The 17922-nt window shown below is 41.7% G+C and overlaps 1 protein-coding gene across 1 annotated transcript in view; it reads right to left on the bottom strand.

The window, feature by feature from the left end:
- Positions 1-1353: 1353 nt before the first annotated feature.
- The window catches only part of LOC145417756 (alpha1,4-N-acetylgalactosaminyltransferase 1-like), a 41539-nt gene continuing 24970 nt past the window's right edge, over positions 1354-17922 (bottom strand). The window contains exons 5-7 of the mRNA XM_080286363.1: positions 9944-10106; positions 8625-8797; positions 1354-1739 (exon numbers count right to left, since the gene is read on the bottom strand). Of these exons, the coding sequence (XP_080142489.1) occupies positions 1354-1739; positions 8625-8797; positions 9944-10106 (722 nt within the window). The remainder of the gene's footprint in view (positions 1740-8624; positions 8798-9943; positions 10107-17922) is intronic.

Here is a 17922-nt window from a genome sequence, read left to right on the forward strand (position 1 = left end):
AATGTACAGAAATGGCAATGATTAGGTGGATGCCAGTGCGTCTCTGAGTGCGAGGCCTGGGGGGGCTAGGTTTACGATGGAAGAGTTAAGAGGTAGGATGGGACTGGAGTGTTTTGGTGTTGTGATGAGGAGGGGCAGATTGAGATATTCTGGGCATGTGGAGAGAATGGGGGAGGATAACTGGGTGCAGAAAGTGGGAAGTGTTAATGTTGGGGGTAGGGTAGAAAGAGGTAGACCGAAAAAGACCTGGGATGAGGTCACTGAGTTTGACCTCAGGGATATGGGACTAAATAGGAAGCTGCAAGAGATTGAGCAGCATGGAGAGCCACCATTAGGTGACCAAGGCCAATGCATGCAAGCATGTTGGAGCCTTCAAAACAAAACAAACAATGAAATGCTTTGCTCCTAATTCAACTCTTCCTCATCCACTACCTTTTATTATTATTTTTATTTTATTTCTTTCCCTTATGCAATATATCTGCTTGAGTGCTTCTCTCACCCCTTATCCTCCAAGCTCCTTTTCACCTGACCTTCGATACTTTTATTATAATTATGGTCAGACAAATCTCTGCACTGTCTTCTCATGTCATTTAGATTCCCAAACATCCTTCTCTCTACACACAATAATTAATCAGGCTCCTTTCACATTATTCTCTCCAGCTTCCATACCATTATAATTATGGACTTTTTGCTTGAAATATTAATAATTTATGCCCAACTCTTTCTGACACATATTTTCTAGTCACCATCCATCATGTTTCTCCCCCAGCACTCCAAAATGACCCAGTATATTATTCACTGAACCCAAGCCAATTCCTCCATTATGATACTGTTAATCCTTGCCAAGTGTTCTCATCCTCTATCAACTGTAGCTGGCCCCCAAACTTGTGTCTCTTGTATGCCTTGGTCATTACACGATACATATGCAATAATCAGGACCATTTTCATCATCTCAACTTATACCTGACATACTGTACATCCATCTTAAGCTGATAAGTTTACAATTCTTCATTCCTCTCTGGATCTCTTTCTTATTAAAAAAGAAAAGAAAAAAATTACAACTTATTCCACCGGTGTGTCTTAATACTCTTGGATACTTTTTGTAACAAGCTGGCAGCTTCACATATGAAACTGCTGAATGACACCAATACATTGCACCTTCTACCTTATTACAACTCAGATACCTGAAAGTTTTCTTAGGCAATGGTTAATCTTTGGAAATATGGCACAGTGTGCCACTGTAGTCAGTGACTCTCTTGACAAGTACATAATTTGGCATACTGACCAAAGATACAACTATACTACACCTAACACCATAATAGCATGAACCATTTTAATAGAGTAATATTTCTTCTAAAACCTGACTTTCTTCAGAGATGGTCCTTGTCTTTGAAGCTTGGAGTGTTTTTTGTGTTTCCTGTAGCCAAATATCAAGTGCTGTCTGAGTCTGTTTACATTCTTCAGGAGGCGGTAGATCTTGGGGCAGTTATTCTGGGCCACTTGATCTGCCACCGAGCCATCCCCTGGCCTGAGTGGGGTCATGGCACTGAAGCGGTTCCACAGATGCAGTGCCACAGTACCTGGTGGATGCTGCCACTCCTCACCACTGGGCCGAGGGGCAAAAATGCTCTCCCATGCTTTGTAATGAATTGGGTACAGTGCTTCTGGGGCTGCAGTGGGAAGGATGGCAGCACAGGAAGTTCTCATTACATATCTTATTGTTTTTATGTTTATGTCACCTATAAAGTACATATATGATGCATTACAGAAAAATTACTTATCCAAGTTTTAGTGCTAACTATTACACTTATTACCCATTTTCTGCTAATTCATGTTACACACCCTATGAAAAAAGAAATCTATAATATCTGGTAACATGTCCCTTGCTAATAATGAGGAATGCCTATAGAGACTGCGATTAGGGGAAAGATGAAGAAGAGGAAGAAGGCTTAAGATAAATGCATACTGACTGCATGAGGATTAATAAAAGGACAATAAATTTTTGCTAAGCTCCTAGCACTCCATACAGTGCCATCCACAACAGCTAACATCCAGGTCACCATTTGTATTACTAAATGAACATGGACAAGGGAGAAACAAACTTGGTCCAAGAGAAGAGAACTTCAATAAGCAGGTAGTCTTTATACTTACTGTAAATTACTAGCAAAATTGAATGGAAAAAAAAAAAAAAAATCAAAATACACTGTATACTGTAACAAGAATCTGCTGTACTTATTTTTTTCATTTCTCCTCTAAATGATTTTCTTCAAAATTCTCTCTCTCTCTCTCTCTCTCTCTCTCTCTCTCTCTCTCTCTCAATGATTACACTAATTACCCATTTTATTAATTTATACTGTAGTTTTAGCTGGGCACTTGTTTTGTTTGTGTCAGTCTCTCTTTCGGTGCAAAGTTAATGTGTGATGTATAGTATTAAATTATTCTACATCAGCCATTCAAGCTCAGAGCCAGTCCCCATTCCAAGATTTGAAAGTGGTGGTAGCGCATTTTCCTAGGGGGGATAAGTCATGATCAAATCCTGGAACGGAGACTGTCTCTGAGCTCAGATGGCTGATGTAGAATAATTTAATACATCATCATAAAATTCACACCAAAAGAAAGACTGACACAAACAAAACAGGTGCTTGGCTAAAACTTCAGTATATATCAAACATTTCAGAAGGCAAGAATTAACTTAGCTTTGGAGCAACTTCTTTGAAAATGACGAAAAGAAATATACAACTGCCAGGTTTTCAAAATTCCAGCTTCATATTCAGGGAAATAAAACGATGACAGCAATGTATTCTCCTCTGTTATATTTTTGTTACGAAGCACTTTCAATACTTCAATAGTGTATGATGGTTTTTTGACACATAGGTTCGCACATTAACTGAGAAAAATCACAGTAATTTAACACATACTTGCAGCAGACAAGCTGTTAACAGTGGTGGCCTCTAGCAGTAGGCAGGTTCACAAGTCCCCCATTGCTAGGCTATATTAGGTGGCATATTTATCATAAGAATAAAGTGATTGTTCTTACACTCCATAACCCTTTAATATGGCCACTTCTGGAGTACCCTGTGCTGTTTTGGTCACCAACACTTTAGAAAAACAGGTCGACATGAAGGAGCTCAAGCTTGAATTGTAAAACTCATTCCATCCATCAAGAGACTGAGTTATCAACACTACCTGAGGAATATGGAACTGTCTTCATTAGAAATTTGTAGACTACAAGGTTAGCTCATTAAAGTGCTTTGAATACTGAAAGGGTTTGAAAATCCTGGCCATAAAAAGTTGTTTAGTCTCAAAACAAACTCAACAAACAACCACAGTTGGTAGCTGGAACTGAAAAGATTTAACACCAGCATATGTGAAAAATTTTTCACAAACAAGATTTGCTCCACCTGGAACACTTTCCCCAAGGATGTTGTTAATAGCACTAAAGTAAAGCAGTCTAAAAGAATCCTTGTTAGGATCATACTCACACAAGAATGAATGCGTATTGGATATGCATTCTCAAGGAAATACAAAGTACAATATCTCCTCGGTATGGAAAGCAAGATCTCTGGAACACTAAATTTCTCTCTCTTACTCTGTTGTGGTCAGTTTTCCTAAATCATCAGCATGAATTCCTCACCCACTACAATGGACATACAGTACAGCATCTGTCTTGCTTCATGCTCTTATCTCTTTACTGTTCAAATTTCTGATGCAAGAATTATTGTTACTCCCAGTTGTTCATGCATGAATGTCCTTTACAGTCCTCCATTACAAAGGATACCATACATGAGATAGGCAGGATAGGATTAGTCTTACTGGAGAGTCTCCTGAGTGTGTTGAGGAGTACTGTTACATGTATCTGAAGGACATTATATGTGCTAGAGGTGAGCTGGAGCTAGCTTGTAGCAAGGGTAAGAAGTTATTGAAAAAAAAAGTTCAGGGAATTGCTACTTCTTGTGACATACAGCGGACTCTCCCTCTGTGCTATGGGTCCTTATATGAAGCATTTGTTATGAATGTTATCTTGTACGGTAGTGAGACATGAGAAATAAAGGAGGAGGACTCAAATGTAGAGAGATGATAATGATCAGATGGACGTATAGTGACTCCTCGAACGACAGACCTCGGGTGGGGGGGGGGGGGAGGATGAATGCGAATGAGTTGATAGGAAATTAATGTATTAGTGATATGATGAGAAGGGATAGACTGTGATGGCATGGGCATGCAGAGAGGATGGAAAATGAAAGCTGAGAGCAGAGGGTGAAAAGTATGAACCTCGAAGGTCAAGTTGCTGGAGGCAGATCGACAAAGACTTGAGAGAGTTCATACAGTGTGACCTCAAGCAATAGAGAGGCTGCTAGGGATCAGACAATGTGGAAAGCCACCATGAAGTGACCAAACTAACACATGTAAGCATGTTGCAGCCTTTATAAAGGAAGTGATAGAGCCAGGAAAATGCACCTGGTCAACTCCACAAATGTCTTCCTTTGTATGTCTTTTCCACTTCCTCTGGTTTTTTAAACGATAAGTTAATGCATGTCAAAATGAACAGACTCTGAATTTTTAAATTAATTTTCTTTGGAGAGAACATGTTCTGCTGGCATTTAGCGTTGTGTTCCATACAAATAAAACACATTATGAAGGAGTCACAAGGCAATTAGAGACATGTAGTATCATCACTGCCATAACCATCATCATGATCTTCATTTTATTTCAATCTGAACACTATGGGTAATAAAACAACCTCTACTGAACCTTTAAAAAGGAGATTTCTCTCCCAAGCCGAATAAAACTCTCTGGCAGCAACATAAAATAAAATCATCATCATCATCATCATCATCATCATCAATATCATCCAGACCTCCTTTCCCACTCTAGGGCACGGTGAGGAGTAGCAACATCCAGACAGCCCAAGTCTGCCCAATTCAATAGGCAATGCTTCCATTCATTCATCATTCAAGCCCCTGGAATCCTGGTTCTATCTGATACACTAAATACATTCACCACTTTCTGCAGCTTCACATAAACGTATACGATAGACTTAATCCGGGTGCTGTCATGTTAAAAAGGGGTGCCAAATCCCTGATCATGCACTTCTTCTCACAACGTTCATCCAGCCAGCTTGATCTCTTGTCAGTCCCCTAGCTTCACCGATTTCCATACCTCTCTTCTTCACACACTCATCCACCATATCCCTCCACCTTCACCTTAGCCTACCTTGCCTTCTCCCTCCTTCAAATTCATTCAGATCTACTTTTTTCACCACTCTATTGTTATCCATTCTCACCACATGACCATACAATCTCAGTACATTCTCTTCTATTCTGGTGTCCAAAGAGTTCCTCATCCTGCATCTTTCACGAATAACATTATTTTGTATCCTATCCACTCTCTGTACTCCACATACATTCCTCAGCGGGCCCATCTCCGCTGCTCTCAATCCTGACTTTTCATTTTCATGCCGCACCATAGTCTCACATCCATATGTTAAAGCTGGCACTAACACTCCTTCGTGTAAGCTGCAACACTCAAGCCTCTGTTTCTTATCAAGGCCTTCATTGCACCAGGTACCTTCCTTCCTTCCTTGTGTCACTCGACTTTCCACATCTTTTCCACATATTCCTCTCTTTTCTATCACTGTACCCAGGTATCTGGACTCTCTCACCAATTCCAGTCTCTCTCTCCATTCATTGTAACATCACACTGGGAGTCACCTTCTCTCTCAATAACCATCACTTCACTCTTTTCTACATTTACTTTCAAGGCATGACGTTCATGGAAATCAGCAAAATTCTGCATTTGTCTACCAAGTTCTTGTCCAGTATTTGCAAGTAGTACAGTACTGAATCATCAACATACAACAAATTAGAGATATTCCATCCATCACCATTCACTGCCAACGCCATTCCTCTCTATTATTCATGTTTATACTTCTGTCATCGCCCCATCCATATATATATATATTGAACAACCATGGGGAGTGGGGACATCACACAACCTTGTCACATGCCCACACTGATAGTGAACCAATCACTTAGCTGCCCATTTTCCCTTACACATGCCTCACTACCATCATAAAAACTCTTGATGCCACCTAGCAGCTTACCATCTACACTGTAAATAAGCAAAACCTTCCACAGTCCTTCTCTGTCTACTTTGTCGTATGCTTTTTCCAGATCCATGAATGCCACAAACATCTTATATTCCTTCTCACAAGCCTTCTCCACTGTCTGTCTTACTGCAAATAACTGATCCACACATCATCTGCCACTCCTAAAGCCACTCAGTTCATCACCCACTAGGATTTCTGATATCTCTCTTACTTTCTCTATAATAACTCTTCCATGTACCTTCCCTACCACACTCAGTAAACTTAAGCCACAATAATTCTTGCACTCACTTCGCTCACCTTTATTTCTGTACTGGGGTACAATTACAGCCTTTTTCCACTCTGCTGGCACAGTTTTACTCATCCATGCCTTCTTACATATTTCCAACAAGCACTTCATTCCACTCTCTCCACTACACTTCATCATTTCTGCATACACCTCATCAACCCCAGCTGCCTTCCCATTTTTCAGCCACTTCACAGAGTTCTTCACCTGTGCGAGTGTCACATTTCTTGGCACTGCATCCTTCTCTGCACACCCCCAAAACCAATCATGCTTACAGCAGCTCTGCTCTCTCTATTCCCATTCATCAGGTTTTCAAAATATTCTTTCCATCTGGTCCTTACTTCATCCCCATGGTTTAATAATCTACCACTTCCTTCACACCTTCACATTTCTTTCCGCTGTCACGTCTACATTTTCGCACATCTTTCCAGAATAACTTCCCATTTTCAGAGTAATTTACATTTTCGCAAATCTTTCCAGAATAACTTCCTATTTTCAGAGTAATTTGCATTCATTTTTCTTCCTAGATCATCATCTACCTTTTCCTTTTTCCTCTTCACTAGTCTCTTTACATGCTTCTTGCCCTTAGTATATTCAGTTCTTACTTCAACTGATCCCCTATCCTGTAACCACTCTAGCCATTTCTTCCTCTTTTCCTCCACTGCTCTCTTAACCTATTCATCCCACCATGCTGTACTTCTCCTTTGTTGTTACTCTTGCCACACCACACACCGTTTTCACATTCCTAACTACACAAGCCCTATATGAAGTCCACAGGCTCTCCAGATCCATTTCATTCCAATTCACTGTTTCCAACTCCTCTCCTACTTTGGTCCTGTATTCATCTGTCATTTCTTTGATCCTCAGCTTCTCGACTAGTCTTTCTCTCTCACTGCTCCTCTCTCACCTGGTCCATCTCACTCCTCTCAGCTTGATCTTGCATACCACAATCATATGATCTGACAGACCTCTACATCATCCTCTCACGGCCCTCGTATCAGCAACCATTCCCAGCATCGACCTCTCTAAAAGCACGTAATGAATGATGCTCCTTTCAACACGATCCCCATTCTCTCCATATCATGTATAATTATGTGCATCTTTGCATTTGAAACACAAGTTACAAATGCACAACCTCCTTTCCTGACACATATCCTTCAGTCTCTTCCCATTATCATTTTCTCCTGGTACTCCATTACAACCCATTATATCATCTTCACAACCAGTGCCTACACTTCCATTTATATCACCCATTACGATCACTTTATAGCTCCTGGGCATTTCTTCCACTGCTTCATCCAGCTAATCCCAAAACAGGTCTTTCACTCCTGTCATCACATGGTGCATAGCCTATGCCACAATCATGGTCACTTTCACCTTCTCAAACTTGAACCTGAATTACAGTACATATAACTCGAGCTGACACATTTGTAATATCTCATTCCACTCTGCCACACCTCATTCATCGACAAATCAACTCCTTCCCTGTGTCTTCCTTGCCCATTCATGCCCGACCTTACACACTTTACACCCTCCCACTCCTCCACTTTCATCTTTGTTTCACACGCCATCACAGCATATCTCGCACTCGCACTCTTGAACACATTCACCACTTCCATCCTCCTGCTCTCCTCATTCACACCTCACATTCCATGTGGTCATATGAATCTGCCCATTCGGTTGGGGCCCTGGGTTGGGTCCTCCGAGGCTCTCCGAAACATTTGCCATGATTAAGTAAGTTCGACGGGAATCTGAAGGACACTTAACCCGGCCAAAAACCCCGGTTATATGTTACAGGAAGGGTTTTTTAAATGGCGAACATAATCCACTCACCAGATATAGTGCTGCCCGCTTCTTACTTCATGTTTGTCATTCTTTTTCTGTGTCAGTCTTCCTCTCTTCCTTTTTCTCCCATATTTCCTGTCATTTTTTATTCTTCTTCTTTCCATTTCATTTGCCTTTACACTGTGTGACAAAGCTAATGGTTTCCTGTAAGCCAGGAAATCATTTACATACTGGGCGGTAACCATATAACCAACCCATTTGTGTTCCCTATGTGTCAAGAAGTGGGTTGGCGAAGAGGTAGTGCCCCTCCCTGTAAAACAACTCAATCAAAAGCAAATGGCCATCCCCTATGAGTTTATGGCATCAGGCTATAGACAGATAGACAGACAGATTTCTTAAAAATAAGGAATTAAGGGGCAATTACAGACAAGGCATTCGTTAACTCACCTAGCAGTGTGAGGTCGCCACACTGCCTGACCATCGTGAGGTTAGTGGTATGGCAGGCATGAGTGAGAGCCTTGTGGAGAGCCATAGGTCCACTGCTACCCCACAACTTCCCATCAAATCCGCCCATCAATTCTCGCCCAGCACTCCGACACAACCAGTGGTCACGAGGCAAGCTGGTGAGGGGCACATACTTTATACTCCAGTAACAAATGAGGCATCCCACCTGAAAGACCCAACACACCATCCTGACCCAAACCCAGGATTTGCTGGATAACACTACATGTAGCTTTTAGCATGTCTGGCCTTTTAAATGAGAGTTGCTTCAAATGATATACCAGATTACCTTTTGCCAGTCACTTAGGGCAGTATTCTCGTGGACACAGACAGCTTCCCGGCAAATCCACCAAACTTGTTTATTTCCACACATGGCTTGTGTCGAACACACCTTTTACACTCTGATATCTAATGATCTTTTATACAGCCCAGAAATCTTTAAATGAATGGATCTCGAATTTAGCTTTCTCTTCAATTTTCTCTGGAAGGGATAAGTGGTGAAGGCTTTTGGTCTTGAGTTCTTTATTTCAAAAAATATACGAAAAAGGTCCACTCCCAGACAACTAGGGATGTATTTATTTTACTCTAGCTGAAACAAGAAAAAAAATAATAATATCTTTCCAATGGAAAACCTATAGAGGCCAATGAGTTAATATACAGAAGCATCTTGGGAAATACTGAAATCAAACAAATTAGCCAACCTGCTGAGTACCATACTGTAGAGTGTAACATCAAGAGCCTGTGATACTCAGAAGCCAGATATTTCTGAATTCAAGATAAAATAAAATAACCAGTTGTTATATTTTTCATAAGCAATTATCATTTATAAAGAGTTTCTCTCTAACAACACTTTACAATAATCTGTGCTTTCTTAAATAATTTTAACCCTATTGCTGCTATGACCAGACATGATTATTTTTATTATTCTATGACCTGATAACTCTTCAACAGTACAAGCAGTTGCAAGGTTAATTAAAACTATGTTAATGTATTAGATGATAATAATGTTGGCATATCTTTCCAGTTAATGCCAGACAATCTTGCTTACAAAATGTCATCGGATTCAAGATGTCAAGTCCTCAATAAATTATAGAATAACTGCTTATGAAAGTTCCAGTGATATCTATATAACCACCTGGCCAGTTCCCCAGATATACAATAATATATATTATTATATGGAAAAAGTTGTGATATTTTTTACCACATCTGACATGTTAAGAGAAGTGCCTGTATTGCAAGTTATGGAGTTACAGCATGGCACTGACCTGAAGGCCCCATTGGAGACCTGGTTCCAGCGCTCACGACCCACCCATGCAGGGTCAGGGGGAAGGGGGGCCAGGGAGATCAGATCCAGGTCTAGGTATGTTCCCCCCGCCCAGCATACCACCACCAGCCGCACTACATCACTCAGAACCACAGATGCCCAATCTGACATGAAAAGGCAACACAAGACAGGTATAGTATGCTTACCTATTACACAACTAACTTGTTGACATTAGGAACAGTATTATGGACATCCATGTTATGGAAGACATAGGGCCTACAGGAAATGTAGTTAATGGTAAACACCCTCCCTAGTGTTGTCCCTAATGAACCCTAAGTCTGCTTTAACCACCTCAAACTGGCTGTAACTGTACCAAACAAAAATAAAAACAAATAAAAATACACTGTGCTGTATCACAGGGCATAGGCTATAGCACCAGTCGAGCAGGGCAGTACTCTCAAGGTGGATGGAAAAAATGGGAGAAATGGAATTCCCCCAAACTAGACCCTGTATTGGATCATATAGCCCCACTAGGTTACAGGAGTCTGCTACCACTCCCGGTACGGCAGTCCCGGGTGAGGCTCGAACTCACAATCCCCTGATTATGAGCTTGATGCTCTACCACTAAGACACCGTGCCCCCTAAGGTGGATAGAAAACTGACAACAGGGAGATCTGGAGATCCCGTTTCATCAGCCCTCAGGACTAGTTCCAGACCATCCCCATTTGCTGTACTTTTCAGTGTTTCAGTAACACAAAAAAGTAGGCTAGCTCACTCTTCAATACAAGTTTCTCTCTCTCTAACTGTCAATATCAAACTATATGCACATTACACACAACACTTCCTTTTCACAATTAAATAAGAAAATGGCATCATTGTATCAAGCGTTCAAGTCCTGGGGGGGGGAGGACCATAAATGCCCCCACCATACGCCCCTCTCCTGGTGACGACTCAATGAGTTGCCTGGAACCACTGTCTGACTCGCTTCTTCTTCATTTCTGCAACATTCGCGGCCATTCCTCTAACTTCCTCTCTGTTGAGCACCATCTTTCCTCCTCTAAACCTCACCTTCTCTTCTTAACTGAGACTCAGATGTCTGGGGCAACTAACAGCAAACCTTTCTCTGTATCCTCCTACTTTCTCTATACTGTACTCATTTCAAAGCCAAAGGTGGCTGTTGTGTATATGTACGCAACGACTTATCTTGCTCTCGTGTTCCTGAACTTGATTCTTCTGAATTCTCTACTCTCTGGCTTCAGCTTTTCTGTCATTCTCTAACTGTAACTGTGCTAATTACTTATCCCTTAATTCTACTGACCATGAAAAATTCTTTTACTATCTTATCTCTGCGATGGAACACATCCTATCCATTTCTCCTTTCTCTGAAATCTCCATTCTAAGAGAATCAATGTTCACCACCACCTTTGGCTCTCCTCTCCTTTCACTGATCCACCTGGTGAACAAGCCTACATCTTCTCTACCCTTAATGACCCAGTGCAGCTTGTACAGCACCCTACCTGTATCCATGACCATCTTGGAGAGAGTTCCAACATGACTGACCTCTTCCTTACAACTAATCCTTCTGCTTATGCTGTTAATCCTTCCTCTCCATTGGGCTCCTCCGATCACAACCTTATTACCTAAACCTGTCCTATCGTTCCAGTAAGGCCTGTGGACCCTCCAAAGAAAAGTCAGTTGTGGCATTTGGAGCTGCTGATTGGGAGGCTCTCAGGCCAGTAGTTCTTTGATTTTTCCTGGAATGATTACTGCTTCCACGGCTAGGAGCAGTCTGAGTGTGCCTTGCGCATTACGGAGGTTATTCTCTCGGGCATGGAAGCCTACATTCCTTTCTCATATCCTCTGACTGATGTAAAAAAGCTTTGTTTTAATCATGCTTGTTCTAATGCTGTCCACAACAAGGAGAGGGCCTATAAAAAGTACCACAGCCAACCCACCCCTGAATCACATCTTTTTTATGTTTCTGCCTGGAATCATGCTTAAGTCTGTTCTTTCCTCTGCTAAAAATAATTCCATCCACACTACTGTGGTAGGTGGGGCGCTCACCATCCACTCACTCGATGTAGTGCTGTTCTCGAGTGTCTGCCCTTTCCTCTCCTCCATCCTTCTTTCCTTCCATCCTCTTCTGTCTTTCTTTTCTTTGTTCTTTCCTCGTCTTTCTGCCTACGGGTGACTTTACACTCCCTCTTGTCTTTCTTTCTTTCCTTCATTCTTTCCTCTCCCTTCTGCCTGTGGTGACTCTACACTACGTGACAAGCCAAATGGTTTCCTGTTCACCAGGAAACCATTTACTATGCTGGGTGGTAACCATACGACCAAATTTTGGCGCCTGGTGGTTTAGTGGGTAATTACAGTGCTCCAATCAGATTGCGCCAGTGATGGTTTGTATCCAAGGGGTGGTTGGGGTTTATTGCTCATGTAATGCCACTCAGGGATGAGTGAGGCTGGTCACTCTCAGCTTAACCCGCTGTGTGCCAGTGCCTTTTTAAAACGGTGTGACGAAAATCTGCAGTCAGCGCCTGTGCCATTTTAAAATGGCTTAAAATTAAAATATTCACTGTGACCACATTTTTCAAGATTTGCGGGTAAAAATTGGCAAGCATGAATTGTAACCGTTCCTCTACCATTCCTCAGGTGGTCAAGGCCATACACCCACTCGCTCCCTCCCTCACGCTTGCTCTGCCTCACTCTGCCTGTGTGCCTCACCCAGTGCTGTACATAGTGAAGGCATGTTTTTTTGTAAATACTTTCACATAAGTGTAAGGACTATACATAATGAAATCAAGTTGTAAATATTTTCTTGTAAGTGTATGGACTGTACATAGTGACAAGGACTGTACATAGTGACGTTAAGTTGTAAATACCTTCTTGTAAGTGCCAGGATTGTACATAGTGAAGTCAGGTTGTACCTATCTTCAAGTAAGTACAGTATAAGGCAATGCTTTCACAATGAGTGAGACACACAAATTGTGACAGATGTTGAAGTAATAAGTAATCAGAAAAGTGTACTGAACATTGCTATACCTTCCCAGTATAAATACATAAGCCTACCTTACACAGAAAATGGCTTTCTCTCACCTATGCAGTGAGCATGAGAGAGTGGGAATACCGGTATACGAGTGTGCAGGACTTAATAAAATCCATTTCCGAGCTTCAGTGAGTATTTTAATGGTGAAATTTGTTGTTTTCACATCAAAATCTATCATCTTAGAACAAAAAATAAAGTTGAAAACTGGCCAGCACGGAGGTGACCCATACGGCTAAAAATAGCTGGCACGCGGCGGGTTAAATGTCAGAACCGACTTGCCTAGCCCCAGTAAAAGTCTACTTTTTCTGCCCATTTCTCCTAATATTCCATCCCCCACCCCCTCCTAAGTTTACCATCCGCATACATAACCACACATTCCAACACATTCCCAGGTACACCCGCGAACCAAAGTTTCGGTACCCCCCTCGATGGAAGGAAGTGGAAGTCAGGGTTAGAGAGAGGGCAGGTGAACGGACAACCGTGAGTGGTACTTTGGAACTGAGCTACGAGGCGAATAGTGAGAAACCTAATGACACTGGATTCGAAACATTTCCATGCTATTCACATGCAAAACATTATGCGTTCGTAACATACATATTGTAACATATAACATAGACTACTGTGTTATCATGGTGTCCTATGCTACTGACCCATCTGTTTCGGATCCTCATCACACAAATAAAGCACCGAGCCATTTGTATATAAGTTGCAACTTGTCATTATAACTGCAGTCATAATTTTTGTGAATGTTATCCCTGGATTGTCTATAGCTATAATAATGATTGTGAATTTAATGTTGATTTTCACAGAAGTTTTGCGGATGGTTATAACTGTGGCAATTATTTTATGTGGACGACTAAACCACATTGTGATGGACAGCGGAGAGCATTCGCCAATAATTTACTATAACCAGATGAAATTAGATGCAAACAACACAAAATATTATGAGACAACGAAGACACAGCTGTGGTATCTTGCTCCGCCTTGTTATTAAGGCCTTAACTGTGGCCTCACCTCATACGTGCATTATTTTCCTTCAGTTTCTGCCTCTTTTATTACTCTTACTTCCCGGTATCCTCTTACTGCGAGTCGTCATATTCCTTGGAGGGTTTCTTGTCGTCCGGTCCTATAACCCCTACTGTATTACATTATTCCTCGCATCATCACTCCCAAACAAACAACGTTAGCCCAAGACTGCTGAATCTGTTAATACCATTATTGCCACTGCCACTACTATTCCCCCCTTCCCCATTGTGTCTACTGCAATTCCCCTCATAGTACTACTACTGCTACTCCAATTACTACTCCACTATAAATCTGTATAATAATACATATGATTGTCCTTATGTCTGTGTATCTGTTAATCATATTGTCCCTGTCCCACCGTCGACAACTCGTCACTTACCCCGCACAGCTTCCCCAGTTGCACCCCACCCCCCTCTCTCCCACGCGCCATGAGCTCTATTCCTTCCCCACTCCGAACCATTTTACCCCTCACCTCCCTCTTGGGCCACCAGGCCTGTTGTTCACCTTTTACCGGTGAATATACGTGGCATGCATTAATAAGAATAATTATAAAATTGACAGCAACAACATACATCTGCCGTATTCCGAACATTACATAATTATAAAAGTAGCAGACCCAAACGTGCCTATATTATGGAGCTCTGATATATTAACCACAGAACTGACCACAGACCGTTCCTGTCATTGCCACTGGACCTTACCTGTAGCACTTCACCATAGTAATACAACCCACTGAAGTCCTTTGTGGGATCACTACACATGTTTGGGAAAAATAACAGCGCACAACATGCCCACAACCCATTAAAATACACCTGTGACGTTTCACTGACATCCATTAAATTGCCTAGAAGTTAGCGGACAAACAAACACACGGCTGGACATAGACTGAGGCCGAATGTCTTGCATCGGTATATGACAACCTGAAAAGACTATTACGATCCTGCTTTGTAGGTGTCATCATACTTATAATAATAATAATAATAATAATAATAATAATAATCGTAGTAGTAGTAGTAGTAGTAATCACATGTTAATATCCATGATACAGAGGAGGACAAACACCATAATCTCCCTGATAAAACAAGTGAAAACAGCTGTGACATATAAAACCAAACAGTGCCATAATATGCTGTAATGGTAGGGTTATAGTAATACTAAACTAATGTTTGACCGCAACCCAACCTTCTGTCATGGCAAACAGATTCTGCATTGCGTCGACACATGCTATTCCAGTGTGTGTCCTTCTCAGTATCGTGCCAAATAACATGTGATTAATTATTATTATTATTATTATTATTATTACTGTGATGACATCTGCAATGCAGGATCACAAGAGTTTTGTCAGGTCGTTACATACCGATGCGAGACATTCTGCTTCTGTCTGTCTGTGTCCAGTCGTTTGTTTGTTTGTCCACAAACTTCTCCTAGGCTATTTGATGGATGTCAGTGAAACATCATATGCTTATTTTAGTGGTTTGTTGGCATGTTGTGCACTGTTATTTTTCCCAAAGACGTGTAGCGATCTCACAGAGGAATACAGTGGGTTGTATTACCATGGTGAAGTGCTATAGGGAAGGTGCAGTGGTAATGATAAGAACGGTCTGTGGTATAGGCACGTTTGGGTCTGCAGTTATTAAGTGTAAAGTTAGGAACACTACAGTACACATCTACGATGTTGTTCTTATTAAATTATTATCGCCAACCTTTAGAAGGCGGAGCGATCATGTTTTTAAGTGCATCTGTGTGTGTGTGTGTGTGTGTGTGTGTGTGTGTGTTCCTATTATATCTCATGAACGGCTTGAGCTATCAACATGAAGCCTTCAGCGTATCAAGATATGGGCAAAATCTTGGAGGAGTTCGAAAATGGCAACTCGGGGTCAGAGTCAAGGTCACCAAACTAACTGCTAAAGGTCAACTAGTTTTTATTGCCTGCCTTTAGCACCATTAAATCTCATGAATGGCTTGAGCTATCAATATAAAATCTTCATGGTATCAAAATATGGCCTAAAGTTTGGACTTGGCAAACAGAATATTTTAGAGGGCGATTACCGTTTAGTTCTCAAATGCCTTCTTTTTTATTATTAATGCATGCCACGTATATTCATCGGTAAAGGGTGAACAACAGGCCTTCTCGCCCAAGGATGAGGTGAAGGGTAATGTGGTGTCGGAGTGGGGGAGGAGTAGAATCCATGGTGGTGGGAACTGGAGTAGCGGTGCCGGGTCAGTGACGAGTTGTCGACGGTGGGACAGGGACAATAATTATGATTAACAGATACACAGACATAAGGACAATCATATGTATTATTATACAGATTTATAGTGGAGTAGTAATAGGAGCAGCAGTAGTTTTACTGTGAGGTAAATTAGTCACAATAGGAAAAGGGGGATTACAGTAGCAGTGGCAGTGGCAATAATGGTATTAACAGATTCAGCAGTCTTGTGCTAACGTTGTTTGTCTGGGAGTGATGATGCGAGGAATAATGTAATACAGTAGGGGTTATAGGACCGGACGACAAGAAACCCTCCAAGGAATATGACGACTCGCAGTAAGAGGATACCGGGAAGTAAGAGTAATAAAAGAGGCAGAAACTGAAGGAAAATAATGCACGTATGAGGTGAGGCCACAGTTAAGGCCTTGATAACAAGGCGGAGCAAGATACCACAGCTGTGTCTTCGTTGTCTCATAATATTTTGTGTTGTTTGCATCTAATTTCATCTGGTTATAGTAAATTATTGGCGAATGCTCTCCGCTGTCCATCACAATGTGGTTTAGTCGTCCACATAAAATAATTGCCACAGTTATAACCATCCGCACAACTACTGTGAAAATCAACATTAAATTCACAATCATTCTTTATTATAGCTATAGACAATCCAGGGATAACATTCACAAAAATTATGACTGCAGTTATAATGACAAGTTGCAACTTATATACAACTGGCTCGGTGCTTTATTTGTGTGATGAGGATCCGAAACAGATGGGTCAGTAGCACAGGACACCATGATAACACAGCAGTCTATGTTATATGTTACAATATGTATGTTACGAACGCATAATGTTTTGCATGTGAATAGCATGGAAATGTTTCGAATCCAGTGTCATTAGGTTTCTCACTATTCGCCTCGTAGCTCAGTTCCAAAGTACCACTCACGGTTGTCTGTTCACCTGCCCTCTCTCTAACCCTGACTTCCACTTCCTTCCATCGAGGGGGGTACCGAAACTTTGGTTCGCGGGTGTACATCATCATCATCATCAACTCCATAATCATTACCATTTACCATTAATCACTAATTAGTGACCATCAATCACCAATGATCTGTAGTAGTAGTAGTAGTAGTTGTTCCCTAGGCAGTCTGGCTGAACAGCCCCGAGTCCCTTAGGAAGGCCATGGCTGAAACCGAGCTTTCCCACAGAGCTCTCAAAAAGTGTATGTTGTGTTGTTGGTGTAGGTGATTGTGTGCAATGCAGTCTTCCACAATGTGCTTAATAGTATGGGGTGCTGTGTTGCATCCTGGACAGGCATCAGCAACGGAGTCATCCAGCCTCTTCTGGTAGCTTAAGAGGGCTGGATGGTGCCTACATCTCAGCCTGGCCAAGTGGACTCTGTCCTCACGAGGAAGATAGGATTCAGAAGGGTGGATGTCAGGAGGCCGTGCATGCAGCTGTGTGTTGTCTTTAAGTGACTGAATGGAGCGGCGAGTGATCCGAGTGTGGATATGCTTCTGGAAGCTGGTCTGAGGAGGGCAGGGGGGGGAAAGATGACAGTATTTGTGTATGGTATCGTGAGCTGGGTGTTGTTTTGATGTTCCTTGGTGTGGGTGGATGTGCTGCCATGTACTGTAGTGGATGTTGTGATCTGTTATTTGGTATGGTCTCACCAGTCAGCAAGGCTGCCTTTAATAACAC

This window comes from Coenobita brevimanus, chromosome 111 (genome assembly GCF_032717465.1).
Source record: "Coenobita brevimanus isolate Jiangsu-jjx chromosome 111, ASM3271746v2, whole genome shotgun sequence".
Classification (NCBI taxonomy): domain Eukaryota; kingdom Metazoa; phylum Arthropoda; class Malacostraca; order Decapoda; family Coenobitidae; genus Coenobita; species Coenobita brevimanus.